The sequence below is a fragment of the Mauremys mutica genome, chromosome 2, assembly GCF_020497125.1.
Source record: "Mauremys mutica isolate MM-2020 ecotype Southern chromosome 2, ASM2049712v1, whole genome shotgun sequence".
Taxonomy (NCBI): Eukaryota; Metazoa; Chordata; order Testudines; family Geoemydidae; genus Mauremys; species Mauremys mutica.
In genome coordinates, this window is record NC_059073.1 from 233990613 (window position 1) to 234011115 (window position 20503).

The following is a 20503-nucleotide window of genomic DNA, read 5'->3' on the forward strand; positions in this document are numbered from 1 at the left end:
CATAAATCCAAGTATAAGCAGCTGGACAAGCAGCAGTGGGGGTTGGTCATAGTCTGAAGATTTGGGGGGAATATGAAACATCTTCTCAGTGACCCTCTTGAAAATCTTAAGGCTGGATTTGCTAGTACTTACATTGTTTAACTATTGAATCACAGGCTGCAGTGCTTCTTGAATCTTATTGCACCAGGTTTCTGTCAATACTTACTGATTATTCAAACTGCTACCACTTTAAAATCCAGTAATATTTCCCTCATGCAAATTTGTTAATGTGCTTATTTCTCAAATGTGGTTAGACTACTTCCTTTTCATTCATTCTCATGCAAGATGACATGAGGGTAGCACGCTAGTATCTTCTGATAATACTCTTTTAAAGGCCTGATCCAGCAGTGCTTATTCCAGCAAAAATCCTATTATACTTACTTGTGTCAGAGAGAAGGGGGAGAGATGTACTACAACAGATACCAGTGCGTCTTCTACCAGAGTAAAAAGCATGAGAGGAAAAAGTACTACTTGTTAATTTAGGACAGGTCTGCATATTCATATAATGCACAGGAATATCTTTGCCTACACTTTGAATCAAAGCTAAATCAAAAGTTTTGCACTTTTCCCATTTAATTGTTTAGCATGCTACTGTTTCCTGACTACTTGGTTAAAAGTGTAAAAATACCATAAATGTTGTTTTTATGGTATTTCTAATGCAGCCAGAACAGTGAGTTACTGGAGGTCTCAGGACAATTGTTCTTGTGAGATCAAGTCCCATTTTCAGCTGAATGTGAGCAGCAGCTTTTTGTATTTGTACAAACAGAGGAGAGGATGCTGGTTCTATGAGCTGAGCTTTTTTTCTTAACAAAGGAAAAAGTTGAATTAAATTTCTGAGTTGGTAACTAGATGCCATGTATCACCTCAACCACTCATGGCTGCCTGGTATTTACCCATTTGACTTCCACACGTTCTATGCGCTTTTCATTGTATAAGTATATTAAGCAGAGCTCTGTGCCCTGTGTTTTATATTTAAACAAAAAAGTTGGGCAGGGCAAAAAATAGAACCACTCTCAGTAGCTGGATGAGGTTGAGGAAATCATTGTAAAACAGGTACAATCTGGCAAGTCGATATCCGCAAAGCTGGACTTCTACCAGTCTAGAAATAGATTAGTATCTGGTTTAGTAGTTCTCACTTTTAACAGGGCATGAAAAAAATAAAACTGTCTCTGAGCATACAGAAATGGAGGGTGTACTCAACCCTCCAGAAAAATCTGCATCAGTAGACCCTCAGATACCAAAGACTGGAGAAGAAACCATCAGAAAGGAAAGCTATGAAGTCTGTTTAAAAGTAAATAAAGCTTTAGTTGATATAACCTATAGTGTAAACCCACAGAGTGGATGCTGTTTTATACCTGTTGGTTAAAAGAAATCCAGTATTAGGTTTTGTTTGTTTGTTTGCTTTTCTACTAGCTAAATCTAATCAGTCTCCCTTCACTTTTCTGACTGTGCATATTGACAGTGAGGAGGATGTTATCAGAATGTTAACCTCTGGATGGTGAGGTCTGTACTGAGTATTGAGAAACCACCAAAGCAAGATAGTGTGAAGGCTCAAAGATCAAAGAGTCTGTCTTTATTAAATATATTTAATATCAAACAAGGAAACTCCTTCCATGTATTCTTGTGAAATTCCTTCTACCTTAGGGCTTGTCTCGACTCTGGCACTTCACAGCGCTGCAACTTTCTTGAAAAAACACCTCCCTGAATACTGCAAGTTTCAGGGCTGTAAGGTGCCAGTGTAGACAGTGCACCAGTGTTGGGAGCCGTGCTCCTAGCACTGTGAGCCACGCCCTTCATGGAGGTGGTTTTTTAAGAGCTCTCCTAGTGTTGTGCTGTGACTACACAAGCCGTGGCAGTGTTTTAACGTTGCCAGTGAAGACGTGTCCTTAGTCATGCCTCATCTTCATTGCAAGGCCACTTGGGAGATGGGGGGAACCTTTTTTGGTCTTCTGGGGGGAAGAAAGGAACTATTTCTCTAGTGCATCCTTATGAGAAAGCTCACTGGTTCAATTAGTGATGAATGCTGTAGCTTCACTGTCCAAAAGGTAACAGTAGATAACTTGGAATCCACAACTAGAAGGAGAATTGTAGAGTGTCCGTTTACAAATCAAATATTGGCCTGGCCTACTATGCTTTTTAGGTGGTGTATTAGGCCTCTTGTAAAATGGCAGCATAGCAGAGTTTGTCTACTAAATTGAAAGAGGAGGCTGGTGGTGGAGGAATTCCACCTGTCCTGTATTGGGCTCATTGGTTCTACAGCAGGTACCGGTACTGTGTTGCTGGCATCAAGTACCCAGTACAATAACAACAAAACATTGTGCACCATTAGATAAGAGCTCAACAATAAGGGAATGGAAAAAACCCACTTTCCATTCATGAGGTTTTCCAGAAGGCTAAATACGACCAAAGTCATTTCTCCAAATTATAATCTGGAAAGCAATTCAAGGGGTTGCCCTGCATCTGCAGCCAGACTCATAAAGTTTTGGTTTCCACAGATTGCTGTAGCACACTGAGCCATGCTACTGCATCCCAAGCATAAAATTATTCTCTGCCATTGCCATACTTACACTTTGATCAAACAATCATCAAAAGTAAAGGCATGCTTTCAGACAAGTGGAGGGAAAAGTAATGTTGCCATCACTGTGGACAAGCAGCCAAAGACTTGCACATGTTTCTCTTAACAGTGAGCTTTAATCCTAAGGAAAGGGTGCTCACATTTCTAACGCAGCTTCTGGGCCTGGCAGCAGCATTCTCAGGACTGCCATTAGGCAAAGATAGTAATATATACAGTGCTGAGTAGGGTGCCTTGGCCTTGGAAGAGAGAGTGGGGTCCCTCTGGTTGTACTGGCCTAAACCTGCCACACTTCATGGATTCCTGTAGTTGCTACAACCTATTCTAAAGACTTATAGAATAAAGCCAATGCAACAGTCTTTGTCTTCGCTTTAAGGCAGTGGTTTTCAAACTTTTTAGGCTGTGTACCCCTTGCCAAATAATGTAGTCCACCGTGTAGCCCCATCTGAGATAAGGTCATTATATATCTATGAAAACAGGGGAAAAAAGGATCTGTAAGGGATAACACGATACACTGCCTGCCATTACAGGATTTTTCGCATACCTCCTGATAAGAGCTTGTGTATCGTAATTTCATATCCACTGCTTTAAGGTACCGAAGAATCTAAACAAGGCTATCCACAACAAATGGTCACCTATTGTAAAGTTAATTCCTAGTCTCATAAGTTTAAACACTTCTGATTTTGATTAAGTGGCATGCTGAGCTGCACATGTCTCATGTCCGTTATTTGCAAAAACAGCTTGAGTCTTCAATTTTAAAATTACAATGAAACATGTACAAGAGGCCACCCTTATTAGGCCGACTCTTGACTCAAAATAGCCTCAAAGGATCCCCGATGGTACTAAGCACAGCTTCGTCACACCTTCATTAAAAGGTCTTTTCTGTTAAGCACCCAGTTTTAGATGTTTCTTTAGTAGACATGTGACCAATTCTGCTATGTTAACTTTCCGTGTCATGTGACCTGTCTTTCCTAGCTTTAGAACTGGTCACATCCAGTTGCTGCGACATGTACAAATGCTGCCTGATTTCAAGAGGGTGGGGCCGATGCCAAACCTTATTTGGCAGGTGATGGCGCAGCTGCTGCAGCGGTTTACAACATGTGTACAATAATCACTCTGGTGCTGCTTTCACTGCTTGCCTCCCTCTCTCAATTACATTATTTTAACTTGATACCTTACGGTTAGAAATCACTATTGCGCACTTAAGTGCAGATGTTGATTTGAAACTGTTTCTACCTCTACCCTGCTCAACAACTCACTACAGCACGTTCTTTAGTCACTTGGTATTGCAAACTGAGCAAATCCTACAGTCCTGTATTTTCTCCAGTTTGTCTGTTGAATATTTTGGTGTCACTTTAAAAAAAAAAAATTCCTGCCCTGGAAATGAGGAAAGATTTCCCATACACAGGGGAAACCTTTCCTGCCTCTTACCTCTTGTCTGTTCTGACATATCAACAGCAAAACGTTTAGGTGTTCGGGTTTTCAGCTCTTAAAAACCTGCTTCTCTGTATTTCACTGAGTCAGTGAAAAATCTGAATGAAATGCACACTCAACAAAAACACAACTGATGACTTTCATTCCCACTTCCCTTATCTTATGTTGTTGGGTAGGTGGTTTCTTAATGTCAAAAAATTAACTTTAAAGGTGGCTGTATTGACGGGGGTGGGAGGGAAGCTGCAGTTGCTTCTGTGATACATTGTAGGGCTGATAAGCCTCTTAAAATTTTTGATTTCCTCGTGTTTTGCCCATCTCTAGTCTTAATGTACTGTTCCTGTAGGGGAGTTATTGACTTCAGTCCATGGGGACTATTGTTACGGAAAAGTAAGAAATATCATTTTAGCAGAGAGATTTTTCAGAAATGTTAGTGAAACAAAACCTTTCAATCCATTTATGTTAATGCTTGCAGTTTCTATTCCAAGACTATTGGACTAAAAACGAACATACAGCCAAAGCGTTCTAAAAAGAAAGCTCCCCCCCCCCCACCATCACCAAAAAGGAATACATATTGGAATGGAACTTTGAGTTACAAAGCACTCCGATGTTTGTAAAAGAGTGTCTTTATTATTTGAGGGAGTCCCCAACTTTCTCTCTAGTTGGCAAAACCTGATGAGTTGAGCAGAACCAATTATTTAATCAAATGAAAAACTGGCAATAAACAAAGCCCAAAAGGAGAGGTTTAGTCAATCTTTATTTTACCGTCTCTCTTCAAAACTAACATGAACTTCAGTGCTTGTGAAAAGTGACAGATCCTCTGTTTCCAGGGCTGCAAATCTATCTAGCCACTAAAATGTCATTGCCTTCGTCTTGTTCCAGTGGGATTGTTTTTGTGGATAAGAAAGTAGTCTAGACTCCATGTTCATTAAATACTTATAGTTTTCAGATGTTTGAAGGTTTTTGCACATTATTGTCAAGTGAGAGAAGCTTATTAGTGCATAGAGATGTATTTGTTAATCGTTTTCAATCACAATTACATTATGTTCTGTAAAACTTTGAATGACTAAACGTAAGTAGAAACAGGCATTTATTTTATTTCTAAAGTGAAGTTAGAGTGGAGTGTGTAAATTGCAGCAACAAGCAGCTTAACAATTTCTCAAGCCGTTTGGAATGATTTAAATTTTTGAATAATTTGTAGTCTGTAGGCTGTTCGCAAGTACTCATTATTGAATTATTGGCTGTTTTTGACTGGATATGCAGGTCAAATGGTATTCGGGTAGTATAACTCTTGGAATCAATTTTCTGGTGTGCAGATACTTGCATTTATAAATTCAGAAGTTGCTTTATTGTGACTATTCTGTACTTCACTTCAATTTTGATCCCGCAGACATTCATGTCAATGAATATATTGGCCAGAATGTCTGCAGTTTCAGTCCATACTTTAAATCCTGATGCATTTTGAGGTAAAATGGCGTAGTACAGTTTGAAAATTGTCATTCCATTGAACTCTGGTCTGTCTTAGGTTACTTTTTTGATATCTCATTGATATAATTTTGATATCTTTACACTGGTTCCTTTGGTACTCTTGTTTTAAAATTTGAATATTTTTTGTATTGTTTTTCTTGGGGCTGCTGCTGAAACCTATCTACTACAGATCTAGGATTGTCTGGCATATGGATAATTAGGATATTTCTTTAAACATAGAAAAAATAGTTATAATACTAGATGTTTACAGTCGCAGGTTAACCACTTACCTACAAAGGAACACATTTATTGGTAGCCAGAGCTACGGATGGTCTTGGGGATAGCTTCCCCCCCCCCCCCCCAATATCCCACAAGTATTTTCTAGTCAAAAGTACTTCCACTATTCCAGAGGGTCAGGTTTTCTCTCATTTGAAGACTTCATGCCAGCAGTGGATGTTTTGTTTTTGTTTTCAAGGCCCTTGTCTCTGCTTTACTATGAACAGGCTTGTTCTTATTGCAGAAGACCTCTTATAATTTGTTTCTGGGTCCAATCTGTTCTCCCAGCTCAAAATACTTCCAAGTACATGATTCACTTGTGCTAAAGGTGTTGGTCTTTATACAGCTTTTCTGATGGGAGTTGCACTGAAATTCTGTTCAACAGCATGGTTGAATGCTTTGCTTCCCTGCTCCATTCTCTTCCTTCTCTCTTGTGGGGATTATGATTATGGTTTAAACCCCAAAACAGAAGACTAGATACAATTTATTTTTTCCTACCCAATTATCTGGCAGTAGTTGGGTGGGTGTAGAACTTCTCTTCTCCAGCCATTAGGTGTGGAGTATAGACTGGACAACTAACAGACCCATCCCACATGGCAGTACACAACACTACCAGCCTGTTATTGCTGCAGTGACAGGCAGGCTATCAAAGTCAGCAAAAATGGTAGCTTGGGTACAAGTGATCATAACTTGATTACATTTATAATGTGCAAACAGAGTAAAGTCCAGATCAATAATCTATATACACTTGTTGCTTTAAAAAAGATCATTTTTGTAAAGCTGAAAACAATTGAGTCACATCAGCTGGGAGGAAAAGTTTTTAATAAGAAAAATGTGAATGATAAGTGGGAATTGTTTAAGAACACTTTCCTAGATGCCCAAAAAGCCACAACCCTACAATTAAGGAAGATGGCCATCTTGGTTAAAAAACAACCTGGTTTAGAGGGGTAGTAAAGACAGCTATATAAATAATACATAACACATGAATGAAAGGTGAAGTTGGTAGTGAGTACATATCAGAAGTTAGGAAATGTAGAAAATTTTTAAGAGAAGCAAAAGGACAAAAAGAAAAATGGCTAGCAAAGTTAAGGACAATGAGAATTTTTATATTGGGAACAAAAAGAATCCTAACAATGGTATTGGTCCAGTACAAAATGGAAATGGTAGAATTATCAGTAATGGTGCAGAAAAGGTAGAAGCATGCAATAAATATTTCTGTGTTTGGGGTAAAAACAGTATGTTATCATGTTATGATGATAACACTGGTTCCATTCCACTAGTATCCGAAGAGAATTTTATACAGCAGCTAATACAGTTAGACATTTTTAAATCAGAAAGTCGAGATAACTTGCATCCAAGAGTTTTTAAAGAGCTGGCTAAGGAGCTCTCCAGACCACTAATGATGGTTTTCAATATGTCTTGGACCGTTGGGGAGGTTCTGGAAGAAAGCTAATGTGGCAAAATTTAGAAAGGATAAAGGCGATGGCCTGGGTAATTATAGGCTTGTCCCTCTGACATTGATACTTGGCAAGAAAATGGAACTGCTGATACAGGACTTGATTAATAAAGAATTAATGGAGGGTAATATAATTAATCCAAAGCAACATCAGTTTATGAAAATAGATCCTGTCAAACTAACTTGATATCTTTTATTGATGAGATTACAAAATTTGTAGATAAAAGTAATAGTGTTGATCTGTTATATTTAGACTTCTGTAAGGTACTTCACTGGGTACCACATAACATTTTGACTTAAACTAGTAAGATATAAAATTAATGTAACTATCTTCTAGTCCATTTGATGTATGCCAACTGATAAGTCTCAAAATGTCATCGTGAATCGGGATTCATCACTGAGCAGGTGTGTTTCTACTGGGTCCCCACAGGAATCTGTTCTTGGCCCTAAACTATTTAACATTTTTATGAATGCCCTGGAAGAAAACATAGTAATCACTGATAAAGTTTGCAGATGACTCAAAAATTGGTGGAGTGGTAGATAATGAAAAGGACAGGTGATTGATGACAGCATTCTGGATCTCTTGGTAAGCTTGGCGCAAGCAAATAATATGCATTTTAATGTAGCTAAATGTATAAACCCAGGAACAAAGAATTTAAGACATACTTTCAGAACCCTGTTGGGAAGCAGCAACTCTAAAAAAGATTTTGGGGCATAGTGGATAATCTGCTGAACATGAGCTCCCAGTGTGATGTGTGGCCAAAAAGGCTAATGTGATCCTTGGATGCATAAACAGAGGAATCTCGAGTACAAGTAGAGCAGTTATTTTACCTCTGTATTTGGCACTGGTGCAACCCCTTCTGAAATATTGTATCCAGTTCTAGGGTCTGTAGTTGAAGAAGGATGTTGATAGATTGGAGAGGATTCGGAGAAGGGCCATGAGAATAGTTAAAGGATTAGAAAACATGCCTTACAGTGATAGACTTGAGGAACACAATTTATTTAGTGCAACAGAGTTAAGGAGAGAGTTGGTTAGTCTATATAAGTACCTACATGGGGAACAAATATTTGATAATGGGCTCTTCAGTCTAGCAGAGAATGGTATAACATGCTTCAGTGGCTGGAATTTGAAGCTAGACAAATTCAGACTGGAAATAAGGCATAAATGTATAAACAGCAAGAGTAAATTAACCACTGGAACAATTTACCAAGGGTTGTGGTAGATTCTCCATCACTGGTAACTTTTAAATCAAGATTGGATGTTTTTCTAAAAGATGTTCTCTAGGAATCATTCGGGGGGAAGTTTTATGGCCTGGGTTATACAGGAGGTCAGACTAGATTATCACAATGGTTCTTTCCGGCCTTAGAATCTATGAATAAGTAATTTTACTAGACGTTTTATTTTTCTTAAGTCCTAGTAAAAGTGAAACAGAAACTGAAGTTAAAATCTTGGGTTTATGTTTTAAAAAATATTTATCAGGGACCCAACGTGGGGGGGTCGGAGTCTCCTATCAAACTCCAGAAGCCACTAAGGGATGGGGAGCAAGGAGCCCAGATTCCATGGTGAGCAGTTGGGCAATGCATTGCTAAGTCAAAGTAAGAATAATGCTGCAGTGATTCCATTGATGTTACAGCTCCAGACTGGGGTGGGGGGAGAAACCCTCTCTCTCTCTCTCTCTCTCTCTGGACTTTTTCAGATCCAGCTTCCCAACAACGACTGCTGCAGTCATAGAGGCTGTACACAGCCACAGCTGCTGCTTCTCCTCCCTCCCATAGTGACAGCCCCCCACTATGCACTGAATGTGAGGCACCCCACCCTCCCCATACCCAAGAGGCTCCATGCTTTAAGGACAGGAAGTGAAAGTGCACTCTACCCACATTTATCTCTGTTGTCTCTGCTGTGTTGCTCCAGCCATATACTTGAGCTACATACCTGAGACCACAGAGACTAAGTGGTTGTTGGTGGAGCATCTCATCCCCAGTTCCCTATTACGGCTCTTTGTTTCCTGGGAATTCATGTTCCTGATTGGGAGCATGAGAGAGCACTTGGACCGGGAGCCTCCTGGGAAGAACAGACAGGAAGCATGGGCGAATGGACAGGGTTAGGGTAACCACCTTTTCAAAATGCAAAAATGGGACACTTGCAGGAGCCCCGCCACACTCCATGGCCCTGCCCCCCTGCCTCTCCTCTTCCCTGCTAAGGTCCCACCCCCTAGTCAGACCAGAAGCCAGAGCTGCCCAGGGAGCCTGGACTGCTGTGGGGAGTCCCGGACCCTCCACCTGCACTGAGTGGTGGGAGGCGGTTCCCAAGAGCAGCCCTTGGGGCACGCCTCCCAGGGCAGGTGGAGACTCCGGGACTCCAGGGCACCACACAGCAGCCTGGGCTCCATGGGTGGCTCTTACTACTGCCCGTCTCCAGGGCCTCGGAGGGAAGAGGAGGAGGGGCCTTGTGGTGAGGGGGACTAAAGCCCACCTCAGCTCCCTTCCCCCTGGGAAGAGGCTGGTGCTGCTCCTGAGCCTCGGGCAGGTACAGAGTGGCAGTGCAGGAAATCTGGGACAAATGCTGTCCTGGAGTCATTCAGCCCGGGACTTGAAATGTGCATTTCAGTTCTGTCCAACCCAATTAGGGATGGGTGGTCCCCCTAGATAGGATGCTGGACTTGTCCTTGAGAGACTGGGGATGAGTTTCCATGGAGGTGACCCAGAGCTTGCCTGTGACTTTGGGCATGACACTTAATGTGGCTGTTATCTCCACTGTCCATCTGTAAAATGGGGATAATACTTTCCGACCTCAAAAGGGTGCTGTGAGGATAAAATCCACTAATGATTGTGGGGTGCTCGGATACTGGGTGATGAGCCAGTACTTAGACAGTCAGTTCTGTATGTACCGTAGCTTTGGCACTATGGAAATGGGCAAATACAAAAGTCACGTGTGGAACCTCAGTGGATTGATTATTCCGAATGCAGTCTTTCCACCTGGTATAATGCATAAGTCACTCTCTAATGCTTAAACAACGAGAAGTCCTTGTAGCACCTGAGAGACTAACAAATTTATTTGGACATAAGCTTTCGTGGGCTAGAACTCACTTCATCAGATGCATGCAGTGAAAAATACAGTAGCAGGTATAAATATACAGCACACAAAAAGATGGAAGTTGCTATATCAAGTGGGAGGTCAGTCTAACGAGACAATTCAGTTAAGAGTAAGATACCAAGAGAGGAAAAAATCACTTTTGTTGTGTAATGAGAGTGGCCCATTTCAAACAGTTTCAAGAAGGTGAGAGTAACAGTAGGGGGAAATTAGTATGGGGGAAATTAGGTTTTGTAATGACCCAACCATTCCCAGTCTTCATTCAGGCCTAATGCTTATTTTTCCAATGTATCTTATGCCCAATCACACTGCATCTCCCTGAGCTGCAAATCAGGAAGGCAACAGGGCACTCTCTATTTGGGAGATAAGCAGCTATCTGGAGGCCAAACATTCTCTAAACATCTGGCTAGATCTTAGCAATGCTTTCCATTGGGAGGGCAGCTTGTGAGTGGAGGAAATATGTATTTTACAGAAGATTTTGAAATGACTGAAGCTCTTTAATAATATAGTTTATACATGACCCTTCAATTTTGTATGGGTTTTTTTCCTTCAGGTTTTGTTTGTGAAGAGATCTGAGAATTCTTCCTAGTCAGTTAGCCAGGAAGTGGTTGTTAAAGACTTTTTTTTTCTTTAAAAGCCTATCATTTTGAATGTATGCTGTACACAGTTAATGTCTTTGATATAGTCTCCATCTGACTTCTAATACTTATTTTATCAGAGGAAATTGTCAGCTAAACCTACTTCCCCCTTTAATTAGTGTTCTCTTCTGAGATAGCTGTAAATGGATACTATAGGAAATGCTAAATTCTGGAATAGGCAAAACTCCTGGGGAAGATTTACCGAATATCCATCACAGAAGTGGTCCCTGTTTCCACAATTCAAATATATGGCAGTACTCAACAACATTTTTCCTATATATGGTCTTTATTCAAATTAGTTGTGCTCACAACTATATAAGCTTATTCTCAGTGATTTGTTTCCAAAAGATGATTCAAAAGCCAGTTTTGCTGTTGCAACTAATTTCATGTAGTTGCTGTAGTCACAAGCTTTCAACTTCACTTTACTTTTGTGCTATTGTGGCTCTGAAGTTTTTTAAACTAACAAAAATTATGCTCTCAATCTGAAAAGTCCAGGTTAGTGCAAATCCTTTAAAGCAATAACATTTCAAACCAGAGCTTTTTAATATCTGTAGAAAATTGTACAGGAGCAAAAAAGTCTATTTTTGCAACCATGGCGCTCTCACCCAGTTTACAGTTCTTGCCTTTGTGTGCCTAAAAGTCTCTGGATGCCTTAAACAAGACTTGTATGAAGTAAAAATTGACATGTAAATACACCCAAGCAAAAGATAAATCCAGTGCAGAAAGGAGAAATTTCCTCCCTTTCAATAAACCAGATTTGAAATTGACACACAGTAGAAAGATACTAGAATGGTGCTGTGACAGGTGTTCTTAGGGAGACACAGGATATCTAAATTGAAGTAATATTTTTGATCTGAAATATGCTCAGGTATCTTTATACTATAAAACTAGAGCAGGTCAAAATTTCAGGTTGATGAAAAATGGCTTTTTAAAATGGAAATTTGTATTTCTTGACATTTTAAAGTTTTTGACAAACTGAAAATCAAAAAGTAATTTTTTTTTGTTTTCAAAAACTTCCATGGAAAAAGTTAGATAAGCAACATTTGGAGGTTTTAAAAAAATTTTGGGGGGAAATACTTAACATTTTCTGACCTGCTTTATATAGTGTTGAAAAGAGACCTGAGATTTGCAAAACTGGATCAAAGCAGCATTCTGTCTAAACCCTTGTCCTGTCTCTGACACTGACCAATGTTAAATGCCGCCTCCCTAGGAAGGTGTTAAAATGTGATTCAATTGCATAGCACTATTAGGTGCTTTATTGGTAGTTTAGGTACAGCTATGTCAATAATGCAGAAAATACACATTTCATCACTCTCCAAAACCCCCCACAGAATTTGCCACCTCCCACACTTTGCACATTCTCTCACTAGGACAGCATAATTTGAGTAGTATGAGCAGCACGTTTAGCATTGGATCCTAATATTGTTACATCTAATGTTGATACTATAGGGATACGGTGGTGGGAGCAGTAAATAGAGTTTGTACTTGGATTCTGTTTTTCCTCATGAGATCAGATGGATAGATGTGACTTTACAGTCATACTAATCCAGCAACCCAGCTGTCAGGTGATATCTCCTTTACCTGGATATACTTATCTAAACTTGGAGAAAGAGGTTCTGGGAAAATTGCTTCACCTTTAAAATAAATAAATACATTTGTGGGTGGTTGTTGTTGTTTTTTAAAGTAGGGTCCTATCTGTGCTTCATTATTTTATGGTGAGTTCTTCTTAATCCCAGATGGTAATCTGTTTGTGCACTGAGGCCTTGGCTACACTGGAGAGTTGCAGCGCTGGTAGTGGCTTTGCAGCTGCTGGTAGCTGTCAGTGTGGCCACACTGCAGCGCTTTCCCTACACAGCTGTACGAAGACAGCTTTAACTCCCAGCGCTGTACAGCTGCAAGTGTAGCCAAACCCTGAATCATAGACATTGATAGCTGTAGGGGAAGGGGAATTAACTATAATGTAACGCATATCCTGAGGCATTTAGTTGGACAGATCATACATTGGATAAACACGTATTTGCCTGGGTTTGTTTTAAATTAGCTTCCTTTTACTTTAGATAAAGGGTAAATGGGAGCTGCCAATTTGGCTGTCTCGACATCTCTCGATCATTTGCTTTTAAATATCAATTTCTTAGACATTTTAATCTCCATGTTATCTGCGAAAATTTCAATTTGTATCAGCATAGTCTGGATTGGGTAACTACTTTTTAAAAAATATCTAAACTTACCTTTCTGTCTTGCTTCTAACTGTTTTGGTTTTCACCAAACCCCCATCCCAGATTTTGGTATCCAAGCAAGGATATTCTTAAGCAGCTTCCATGCTGATTAATGAATTTTAACTTCTTAATTTTATTGTCCACACTATGTCGAAGGTGTGAATGCTTTTTTAAAAAAAACAACCATCCAGCAACCTCAAACCCTGCAAAGGTTGGTGTTATAAGACTACCTCTCGTTATAATCTCCCTTTGAAGATATTGACTTTTTATATTATGGCTACCGTTTGTTACTAAGGCTTTGTCTGCACGTAAGTTTTGCCCATACAGCTGTGCTGGAAACGTCCTCATAGCATAGTCCCAGTTATAGTGCCAAAAGCACTTATGTGCCACTATAACTTTGGCCACACTAGGCCTTTTGCAAAAGAGCTATGTTTTTTAAAAAATTCACACCCCTGACTGACATTGCTGTGCCAGCAGAATGGAAGTGTAGATCTGGCTTTAGGGGCTGAAGTGTGTTTACCTTGAGCCAGTCTCTCCCTCACCTGTTTGTCTTCCCGACCTCTGCTTTCCTCCCCAACCACCACCTCTTTCTCACCTCACCAGCTTTCATTCTCAACTCCTTTTTTAAAGACACATTACAAACAACTTCGTTTTCCCCCTGATTGTTTTAAAAATCCCCTGGAATGTTTACAAAGTGTTGGGGAAGTTCCCTGGCTGCATTCTAACTCAGACTAGATGATCAAAATGATCCCTTCTGGCCCTTGGAATCCCTGCATCTATTAAGTGCCTGCAAACCTCTCCCCTCCTCTCCCCCCACCACAAAAAAAATAAATAAATCCACACATGGTCATATTGTATGACCCTCATCCTCCTTTCATCTGTCCTGACCTCATTGTTTGCCATTTTGGTTGTGTTGTAAGCATGTTTGTTAACAAATTCATGGAAGACATTTGGACAAATTAATCTAGTTGCTCTACGTGAGAAGAAAAAAATTCAGAAGTTAATGTTAGAATCCAGCTCGTCGGTGGAAGAAATATGGTGTGGTTCTTTAATCCTCTTTTGCTTGTGGTCTTGACATCTTGAGACTGATGTGCTTTGCCATACCACAATAAAAGGCCTAGAGCTAGAGCAATAAGAGTTGCGTGAAATACCCATGTTGCTCTGAAAGTGCACAGTCCTACGTTCAGCTGAACAATTCAGTTAGAAGTAGAATCCCTTGAATGAATAAATATGCAAAACCTGCATGGGAAACGAAATATTTGTAAACTGTAAATTTGAGTTACCCTGCTACTCGAGTGAAATTTTCTTGTCGAGCAGCCTATAAAGCAGTTATGATTGGGGCTCAGTTGGTGTACGGTAACAGTATTTATAATGAAGTCAGAGTTGGCTTTAGAGTCTGATGAATGAAAGTCCACAGTATAAGGCTGCAGCTTTTTGTGAGAGAGACATCTGCGCTATAACAAGAGAGGGAGACCCTGTTTAGACAAATGCTGGAACTAGGGCTTTAGGAAAAGGAATGACTTTTTCTTTTAGCTTAGATTAAATATTTATACAAATGAACTTTTCTTTTCAGCTGCTCATCAGAATTGCGGCTGCACCACCAACTTGGCTTTGAATTTTGTTCTGATTGCCCAACAAGGCTGTACATGGAGACAGTGTTGCAGAAGAGTCGCTTAAACAAAACATGTTTGTTTTACAGCAGAACTAGAGGCTTTGGCTTTTAGGGATGAAAATTAAGGGGGGAAGGAAAAGGTAAGGCAAAACAGAGTGGGAAGTAAATCTGGAAGAGGAAGGTTGGGAGAGGAAACTAGAGTTGATATAAAAACATATGGAGGGAAAACAGAACATAAAGATGAGTGAAAAGTACAAGAGTGGAGTATTATTTTGGAGAGAATTGTGGTAAAGGGGCTACTTCTCTCTTTCAGCAGATACACACACCAACAGCTGCTATTATTTTTTTTCTAATACAGTTAAATACAATTTGATTAGGTGTTAATCTTTCAGTGTTAATCATCCTTAATGCCTTGCTGTTTGAGACTGAGCTGGCCAGGAAAATCAAGGTTTATAATGAAGACAGTGCTATCATGATGGCATGTTTCTTTGACCCAACAAGATTACTACTGTTTTTCTGAAAGGATGTTGGATCTGCTTCCAGTCTTTGGAGGGAACTTCTTAAATCTGTTTGATAAAGCAATTCTTCTGAGGAAAAGGGAACTCAAGTTACTTGTGTGTGTTAAAACCGTGACTAACTTTGTCCCTGTTTGTGGCAGCACAGAAGGGAAACAGGGAAGAGAATGAGTGGTGGTAAAGAGGAACCTGGGTGAAGAGGGTGGGATGCTGAATGTGCAGGATGGATATCTTTATTAATCACAAAAGTGTGGTGTGTCGCAGATGTGACTTCTTAGAATGAATAAGAAGCTCCTGTTGTGTGGGTTGGTTCTGTTTTGTTTTTAGTGTTGTGTAGGCAACATTCTGAAAAAAATGCAAGAGGAGTTTTTGGTTTTTCTCTGAAGAATTCAGTATCTTTAAAGATAGTAGTATCAATTATGTGCTGTTAGAATGAAATAAACTAACTATAAATCTGAAACATCATTTCCCCATCTCCTTCAGTACTTTCCCTCCCCTCAAAAGCTGGTGGCATTTTCTGAATTGTGGGGTATATTTAAAAATCTTTGGGACAGGACACAAATTTAATACACACATATAACCAGTTTACAAAATATTGGAGAAATTTTATTCTGCAAAGCTGTACAGAACACTGGGAATTTCAGTCCTGTTCTTATAACACCAGGGTTAAAATAAAAACAAAAAGTCAAATGTAAGATTGCAGTTTTGGACCTCGGTGAACTTGAGTTGGCTGATAATTAGAGTTTAATTATAACTTTAAATGTAAACTTGTGAAAAAACAGAATAGTTACATGATTTTATAGTACTATCAAGTCAGTGACACTGCAGTGGTGTTGATGTAATGTAGAAATGAAATTGCATTATCAGACAATGGACTGTCTAGTCTACTATCCTATCGCAAGAAAAACACTTATAGAGCCTTTTTGAAGCAAGGGCCTGCCTTGCATTTGCATTTTGGACAGCACCTAGTACAGTGGGACACTGATGCTAATGGGTGCTCTGGATATTCCACTTATTTCTATTGTTGCAAAAGTTATTGCATAAATTATCTATGGGAGACATTTTTTCTCTCTGTGAGCGAGTAGCTGGTTTATGTCCTAAAGCAAGAAGTCAGAAAATCCCATGACTCTTTCACATGTACTCTAGTTAATTTCCATATAAATGTCAGATCCCTTTTTTAACCCTCCTGAGGTCTTAGCATCATTGATACTTAAGTAGTAGTGTGTTTGTATTTTTAAAAAGTTAAAGTGTGAATCAGTTTTAAATTTTGGAATTTCAGATGGGTTTCAGAGAAGTCTCCAATTTCTACAGGATTGTCCGAAAAGGAGCTTGCTTAAATTAATTACACAGCCTAACAAATTTCTAGCTGACTGAAGGAAGAGTTTAAACTTTTAACTATTGCGTAATAGACCAAATGCTGTCAGAAGACTCTTTTTAATGGTTGCTAAATGAAGTAGATGGGAAAATACTGCTGTTCAGGGTGGTTCTTCATGACTAAATTTGGGGAACAATGTACTGCCATTTATGTGTCTGACTTGAAAAGTTACATTTCAAGTGTCTGCATATATTTCCTATTTAATAAATGGCAGAGAAAGAAATAAACAATTCAGTTGTTTTTTACATTATACTGAATGTGTATAGTATATCAATAAATGTTTTTCTTGGTACACTTCTAATTTCTCATAGAAACATACCATGCTTTGAAGTCTTATTTATTTTATTTTAAAGGGCAGTTATTTTGCATGTTTGTCTTAGTTGTGGTTGTTAGAGATTTATAGGAAGTGTGAGCTGTGCTGTTCTGATGCATGTTAATTTTTTCTTCATAACAAATGGTTTTCCTCCCCTCATCAGTATTATGCTACATATTTAACATTAAGTGAATATTTGTAGAGAAAATGGTGTATGTGACACCTCACAGGTTGCAGATTTAGTTTTTGTTGCTCAATGTGAATTGCAATCTGTTTAGGCATTGCTTTAATACCTTAACAGGATTTATGACTTAATATAAAATGTTAAAATCCGTTGATCCATAATAACATGATTGCCGTCTATACCAGTTACTGCTGTACAGTTGTTTCTATTATTCAACAAATTCTTAATGGGAAGAAAATTAAATTTTAAAACAATGTAGGTTTAGGAAAAGGTTAAAGGATTTTGATATGGAGGAAAATGGGGCGATAACTGAGACTTCTAACTTTACCAAGTATATTTGAAAACTGGCTTTGTCTGGAATATTTTATATTTTCTTACCCTTTTCTAAAATTATGACAATATTTTTCCAGTATGGTTATGGAGAAGGTGATCGCTCCAAATGAAACTTTAGTTATTAGACAAAGAGCTAATTGGAATTGTAGTTCTTCCCCTTAATCTTTCTCCATACCGGTTTCTCCTCCTGCTCTTCTTCCAAAACACAAGGCCGCCACGACTTCTACATGGTTGTCAAGTGATTGCTGCTTCTGGGTCACCCAGGGCGTGTCTACATGGGGAATTTGACCAGAATAGCTTATTATTTTTGTCAATCCCCTCATGTAGATGAGAGCTCAGGAAAAACCAAATATATGAGATTTCAAATGCAGATCTCGAAGTTGGGAGGGTTGGAAAAAAGCATGCACCCTTCCATGAATATCCTCCATCCACAAGCCCAAAGTGGGAAGTTCTTTTGAATATTATGCATTCTACAATTTACAAGTTCTAGTGTATAGTGTAATGACAGGTGGTGCCTTTTTGTCAAGAAATTTTGAAACTCAAATTTGCAACTTCTGTTCCCTTTGATAGGTGCTGGATAGTTTGTTAGCTCAATATGGAACAGTGGAGAACTGTGAGCAAGGTACACACACTTTAAACTCAAATTGCTTTCAGATTTATAGAGGGTGAAGTGAGTGGGAAGTGAACTTAACTTTTTCTTCTGTTGCATTTTCCCCTCTAGTGAACACCGACACAGAGACTGCAGTAGTAAATGTAACATACGCCAATAAGGACCAGGCTAGACAGTAAGTATATTTTTGTTCACTTTGTTTTTATAGTTTAACTCATAAATCTGAGCTCAGCATATCTTGATGTAAAGTAGTACAGATGCTCCCCGACTTACGCAATCGTTCCGTTCCAGAAAGCCTTGCGTAACTCACATTTTGCATAAGTCGGAAACGTATACCCGTACGTTACGCAAAAAATTCCACAATTCGAAAATCCTATTTCTGGCTTATGGAACTTTTTCCGTAAGTGTGAATTTGCGTAAGTTGAGTCATGCGTAACCCGGGGAGTGTCTGTACATATATTTTTGCTTCTGTTCAGTTGCACCTTAGGAAAGCTTCTCCTCTTTACCTCAATTTACTGTCAGTTGTACACCGACTTTCTCTCCTGCTTTTTTAATATTTGAAATCCTGAAGACATGTGAATTCAGAATTGGGTAAAATTATTTACCACAGTTCTCTCTTAGGAGCTGATCAAAATCCCACTGACTCCAATAAATACCCTCATTTTCTGTCAGTGGGCTTTGGATCAGGCTTGTAAAACATTGCTAAAAACTCTTAGTAAAGCTACAGGCCTGGTTTTGCCCTTGCATTTTCGTTACCTCCTGAGGGTGTGCTCTCTCTGGATTTTGCTAATTTTGGTTAAAATCTCCCCTGAAGATTGAATGTTTTGTCAGTTGGAAAGTTGCTGCTGTTTTTAAATAAATGTGTAACTTGAAATGATCCATTTGCCTTATTCTGATTATATGAATTATTCTGTCTTTTTTAACTTAGCATCCATTGCCTGATGATTTATTTGCTTGTATCTATGGTTTTTGGCGTCTTTTAATCCAAAGCTATCATATTTTAATCTTTTTAAAATATTTTTTATAATTTCACTTACTGGATAGAAGATTGCCTTTGTATTAACATTTTGGATCACATTAGACATATTAATGTATGTATAATTTTGCTTTCCAAGATTGGTGAGGGAGTGTCTTTCTTGAGACATCTCAGATATTCCATCTTTGTATCTGGAGCATAGGCATGCTCCTTCACTCTCCTCTCCTAACCACAACAGTACCAAAAACATACAGAAATTTTGGGCTCTTTTTACTTTGAAATTCCTGCCACCTTGTGGCTAACTGTAAGCAGCAGCTGAGATGCACTCTTACTTCTTACGGTACATAGTGATATAACATTTGCACCAACCCATAATTCAGTAATTGCATTTTGCTCCCCAGAATTTTTTTTAATGTTTCTGCTAATTAATGCAGTCTAAACAAATTTCACTTGTGGACATGTGACATAAGCAGTTTTTCTGTAAGAGGAAGTGCATCAGGGATCCAGAGATTGAGTTGCTGTTTAATTTTCTTTTCCTTTCAAAACTTCCATGTTTTAGGAGTCCGTCGTGCCTTGAAATTCTGTCTTAATGATTTTGTAGTAAAATTTATGAATGTTTAACACCAAAAGAATAAAAGATATTGGAACCACATTTAAACTTTGTCATGTGTCAGAACATGGCGCTGAGAATATTAGAACAAAATGTGTCTTGAAAATACCCCATGGAATTGTATAATCCATGCTTTGGATCTAGAAACTGTGACATGACTTCTTGAATGTTTTATGTCTTTTTGCTAACCTTAGAGGTAGGTGCAACAACTGGCAACTGGCTTGCTGCTACTGTACTCCTGTGTATATTCCTTATTAAATACAGTTTTTAAAGTTAATCACAAATAGACACAATGATAAGACAATCAGTCACTGGTCCATTGGGAACATGCTTTGTTATTCATGGGGAGAGGAAATCAAATAATTGAAAATAGCTCATTTGAGGCAGATGAACTAGAGGCAAATGTAAACTTTGGAGGTGGGATTGAAGTGAATATTGGATGGAACTTTTGAATAATGAAGGGTTGTGTGGAATTTGTAGTACATCGCTACCTCGATATAACGCCACCTGATATAACACGAATGTGGATATAACGCAGTAAAGCAGTGCTCCGAGGGGGCGGGGCTGTGCACTCCGGTCGATCAAAGCAAGTTCAATATAACACGGTTTCACCTATAACGCGGTAAGATTTGTTGGCTCCCAAGGACAGCGTTATATCGATGTAGAGGTGTACACTCTAGCATAGCTGTCGGTACTTGGATAGAAACCTAATGAACAGATGGATGAAGAGAATGTGTTGTGGATGTTAAAATGTGGACTCACAGGTTACAAAGGGCTAATTATGGTTCC

At 39.0% G+C, this 20503-nt stretch overlaps 1 protein-coding gene across 3 annotated transcripts in view; it reads left to right on the forward strand.

The window, feature by feature from the left end:
• Positions 1-20503, forward strand: part of IGF2BP3 (insulin like growth factor 2 mRNA binding protein 3) — a 175394-nt gene that overhangs the window by 77073 nt on the left and 77818 nt on the right. For all 3 annotated transcript variants that reach the window (XM_045003651.1, XM_045003652.1, XM_045003653.1), the window contains 2 exons: positions 18089-18140; positions 18240-18303. In XM_045003651.1, coding sequence (XP_044859586.1) covers positions 18089-18140; positions 18240-18303 — 116 coding nt within the window. The remainder of the gene's footprint in view (positions 1-18088; positions 18141-18239; positions 18304-20503) is intronic.